The 4,901-nt window shown below is 52.6% G+C and overlaps 1 protein-coding gene across 1 annotated transcript; it reads left to right on the top strand.

The window, feature by feature from the left end:
- Positions 1 to 3,510: 3,510 nt before the first annotated feature.
- Positions 3,511 to 4,611, top strand: GPR6 (G protein-coupled receptor 6). Its single transcript, XM_007190680.2, has one exon. The coding sequence runs from the start codon at positions 3,514 to 3,516 to the stop codon at positions 4,609 to 4,611; it is 1,098 nt and encodes a 365-aa protein (XP_007190742.2). The 5' UTR covers positions 3,511 to 3,513.
- The last annotated feature ends 290 nt before the right edge of the window (positions 4,612 to 4,901 follow it).

Raw genomic sequence — 4,901 nt, 5'->3', positions numbered from 1 at the left:
GGTCCAGAGCCCAGCACTGACTGACCATTGTCACAATGTTTCTTAGTTCAAATTTTCAGGGAGGGAATCTGGTCACTGTCCAGCAAATGATGGCTGGTCTTGTCTAGCCTTGGGTCAAGCATCAGTCTCTTCCCATAAGCTGGGCTGAGGGTGGGAATTGTCACATTGTTCACAGGCTGAACATTCTAGGAGACTACTGGAAGGGCAGGTTCTTGTGAGGAGCTGTGGGCAGAGTGGCAATGAAGTACATCTAATACCCATCCATAACCAATGAACCCATACCTTTCTTCTTTCCCATCTTCTGCCTCCCAGGAGATAGGTGGGTGTGGGGGAGATAAGGAGGAGCTTGAAGGAATGTGCCTGTCTGCTGTCAGGATCCAGTCTAGCATCTGAGAGAGGTAACCACAGACTGGCACGACCAAAAGACAGTCTACAAACCCTCAACCAGCATTTATGTACATGATTATACGGGTGTTGTCTTCCTCCTGAAACTACTGAAAAGTCAGTCCCTTCTTGGCAATAGTGAAAGCCTGAAGATGTCTGAAACACAGGATCTCTGCTTGCTCAACTTTAATCTCATACTTTCTATTGCATTGTGACATGTAAAAATGTAACACATTGGGGCTTCCCTGGTGGCGCAGTGGTTGAGAATCTGCCTGCCAATGCAGGGGACACCGGTTCGAGCCCTGGTCTGGGAAGATCCCACATGCCACAGAGCAACTAGGCCCGTGAGCCACAATTACTGAGCCTGCGCGTCTGGAGCCTGTGCTCTACAACAAGAGAGGCCGCGATAATGAGAGGCCCGCACACTGCGATGAAGAGTGGCCCCCACTTGCCGCAACTAGAGAAAGCCCTCGCACAGAAATGAAGACCCAACACAGCCATAAATAAATAAATAAATAAATAAACCCAAAGGTAAAAAAAAAAAAAAAGAAATACAGAAAAAAAAAATGTAACACATTCAGACACTAAGAAGGATTCTCCTTCCCTTGGGCCTTTATCTAATTGTTAGAAAAATTTGCAATTAACATGTGATTACAGTGGTTTGACAGCTTGCTTGACAGCTCTGAAATAACATTCTTGGCTTTTAGTTGACAATCTTTTACTGAAACTCAAAATGATACTTTCCAGAAACTTAGAACTTCAGCCAATTTGAAGGTTCATAAGAATTTTATAAACTCCCCAAATGGAGAAATTGTATGTAAACTCATCTTATGGGCCAACACTGGCTATTGCAGCAAAGAATTGAATGGTCCTATAGTTTTCCTTCTTTTCTTTAGTTAAGTTCAGTTGCACAGGGACAGGAGGGCAGGAGTAGTCTGGACTTGGAGGCCATTTTTAGAGGGAGAAGACCAGGATAAAAATCCCCCTTCCACTCCAGCCTGTAGACAGTCTGAATATATTTTGTTCTTTTTAGGCCCCTGGGTGTAGAGGCAAAGTGAAGCCAGGAGAGGGAAGAAGGTATACAGGGAAAAGTAGAGGAAGCACCAGTAACAAATGTTGTCTATTTTCACCTTGCCCAGAGCATGTGGTCCCTGAAAATCATGTCTGTGGCTCTGGCATAATACCATCATGCCAGTATGCAATCATTTATTCTAGAGTCTTAGATGGAGTCAACTATTTTAGCTTTTTCCCAAGTACAGCTATTGGAGATTCTGGGTAGTTAAAAAAAGAAGAAGTCTAATACTTGTATTTTACTGACAAAACAAAGCACCTTTAAACCAAAAGGATGATTTATCAGAGCTGAAAATAAAACTCCTGCCTACTGAAGTCTGGTGCAGCTGAGTTATCACTATTTTCGTCCTGTAATTTGTTTTATAGGGTACTAATTAACAGGGCAAAGTCTGTTGCCAGCAAAGTAAATCACATTTTGCTGTTTTCTTCTTTTCTAACAAGACCCAGACCTGGTCTTTAATTAAGGAGCAAGGTCCAAGAGCACTATGAGCTAGTGCAGTTGGGAAACATTCGACTGGGAAGATCATGGTGAAGCCTGCTGTGTGGAGCCCAAGAAAGACAGTGAGAGAGAGGAAGAAATGGAGGGAGAGAGAGGAATTGATTGCACAGGTGACCTTCAAAAGAAGAGATTGTTTTCCTCAACTGTCCCATCTTTTCTCTGTTCCCCACAACTTGGCTTTTCTCCTCTGGCTCTACTCAGCTGACACACTGTACCAGAAACATCCTTAAAACATCCTTTAAAAATAACCTCATCCTCCCCCACCACACACACACCAGTTCATTCCTGTCGTCCAAACAGTACTTTTCCTTTAAGGTAGCAACTCTGCGTGCGATTGGGCCTCTCTGCCCCCAACCTCCCCCTTCTCCAGGCCTTTTTCTTCAACCTGGCCCCCTCAGTGACCTTTGACTCGGGGCCTTGCAGCCTGGCCAGTGCAACTCATCCCTCATCGCTCCCCTCCCATCTCACCCTCCTTGCCTGCCCTTAGTCTTCACTCTTTTTCTCCCTTGCCTCTTTCTTCCATCCCACTCCTGGAGGCTCCGGGCCGGCGGCGGCCCTCTGGTTTCTCCTCCCTCCTTGAACCCTCTGAGACATCCTTTGGAGAGGGTATATGGTGAGGGAGCTTGCTGATGGGCGGGCGAGGAAAGCGAGTGCCTAGCTTGCACCTTGGAAACAGGAGTCTGACGTCACCACCGCCTGCCTGTCAATCTCCAGCGGGCGCGCTGCTCGTAACCGCCTTTTCTTGTACTGACTGTGTCTCTATAACTCTCGGCGGCGCCGGCACAGCTACCAGCGCCCCGCACTCCTCTGCGCGCCGTCCCGGCCACCTCCTTCAGGCGTCGGCTCTGTCCGCGCGGGCAGCGCAGCCTGGCGCCCAGCCACAGCGCTCATGATCAGCGATTTCCTGAAGCCCTGACTCCCCAGGTGAGCAGCCCGGCTCTCTAAAGGAACTCTGAGGGTGTGCAGAGGGGAAGGGGTGAAGGATGGCCGGGGGATGGCTCCTTCCTGGAGCCAAGCATGACGCCACACACCCTCCACCTACACAGACATCCTAGCTTCTCTCCCCCGAAACCGCTTTCCCAGGGGTCTCTGGCCTCCGGGGTCCGCTGTGCTCCACGGTCGCAGAAACTTCGCTTTCAGCACCGCGGACAGCTACTCCGCCTCCCAGTTGAGGAGAGCGCCTGACCGAGCCGGTCAGAGCCAGGGCGGCACTCGCTGAGGCTGACACTACTAGCTTGGTGCGCAAGATGCGTGTGCAAACACAGGCATACTTACGTGATCTGTGTGTATGCGAGTGCGTGTTATTCGTGTGTATATCTGTGCAAAAATTCAGATATCAGTACGAGAATCCCTTGTGCGTTGCACTCACACGCTCACTCACTCAACAGGTCAATTTATTTTTGGCTCTCAACCACTGCTTCCTCGCTCTGCTCTGGGGTCCCGGGGTGGGATGGGCAATATGAGTGGGGGAGCAGCGCCCGGCGAAGTACCCGGGCGGCGTAAACCGCACACCTGACGCTTGTTCTCCCTCTCCACGCAGGGTGTAGCGTCCCGCCGTGATGAACGCGAGCTCATCTTCGCTCAACGACTCCCGGGTGGTGGCAGTGGCGGCCGAGAGTGCGGCGGCAGCGGCCACCGCAGCAGGAGCGCGGGACACCGGTGAATGGGGGCCCCCGGCAGCCGCAGCCGCAGCGGCGCTGGGGGGCAGCGGCGCAGCTAATGCGTCGCTGGAGTTGTCTTCGCAGCTGCCAGCGGGGCCGCCGGGGCTACTGCTGTCTTCAGTGAATCCATGGGACGTACTGCTCTGCGTGTCTGGGACGGTGATCGCAGGCGAAAATGCGCTGGTGGTGGCGCTCATCGCGTCCACACCTGCGCTGCGCACGCCCATGTTCGTGCTGGTAGGCAGCCTGGCCACCGCCGACCTGCTGGCGGGCTGCGGTCTCATTCTGCACTTCGTATTCCAGTACATGTTGCCCTCGGAGACTGTGAGCCTGCTTACTGTGGGCTTCCTCGTGGCCTCCTTCGCTGCCTCCGTCAGCAGCCTGCTGGCCATTACGGTGGACCGCTACCTGTCCCTCTACAACGCGCTCACCTATTACTCGCGACGGACCCTGTTGGGCGTACACCTCCTTCTTGCTGCCACCTGGACAGTGTCCTTAGGCCTTGGGCTGCTGCCGGTGCTTGGCTGGAACTGCCTGGCAGAGCGCGCCGCCTGCAGCGTGGTGCGCCCGCTGACGCGCAGCCACGTGGCACTGCTCTCCGCCACCTTCTTTGCGGTCTTCGGCATCATGCTGCACCTGTACGTGCGCATCTGCCAGGTGGTCTGGCGTCACGCGCACCAGATTGCGCTGCAGCAGCACTGCCTGGCACCGCCCCACCTTGCCGCCACCAGAAAGGGTGTGGGTACGCTGGCCGTGGTGCTGGGCACTTTCGGTGCCAGCTGGCTGCCCTTTGCCATCTACTGCGTGGTAGGCAGCCATGAGGACCCAGCTGTCTACACCTACGCCACATTGCTGCCCGCCACCTACAACTCTATGATCAATCCTATCATCTATGCCTTCCGCAACCAGGAGATCCAACGCGCCCTGTGGCTCCTGTTTTGTGGCTGTTTCCAGTCCAAAGTGCCCTTCCGCTCCAGGTCCCCCAGTGAGGTCTGAAGGCTCCCGCCATCCTGTAACCAACACCACGCCCCCAACAAGCCAGCCTTTGGTGAGCTTCTCCGTGCCTGCTGATGGACTCTGAGATCCCATAGTGTGACTCTGACTTTGGAAAGAGAGAATAAACATAAGCACAACAAACTCACAAGGACAAAGAGGCTTGTTGGCACTTTACATATACAGTGTATACATGTGTACATATATATACAAATATTTGTATCTTCTGGAGGTGTTCAGGATGTGGAATTTCCTGTTCTGTGAAAAAACTAACAAAAAGGTGGTTGTATACT

This window comes from Balaenoptera acutorostrata, chromosome 14 (assembly GCF_949987535.1).
Source record: "Balaenoptera acutorostrata chromosome 14, mBalAcu1.1, whole genome shotgun sequence".
Taxonomy (NCBI): domain Eukaryota; kingdom Metazoa; phylum Chordata; class Mammalia; order Artiodactyla; family Balaenopteridae; genus Balaenoptera; species Balaenoptera acutorostrata.
This window is presented reverse-complemented; position numbering and strand designations above follow the sequence as displayed.

What these genes read in the sequence shown, in the direction of transcription:
- GPR6 (XM_007190680.2), top strand. Translation starts at nt 3,514, where the DNA reads ATGAACGCGAGCTCATCTTCGCTCAACGACTCCCGGGTGGTGGCAGTG.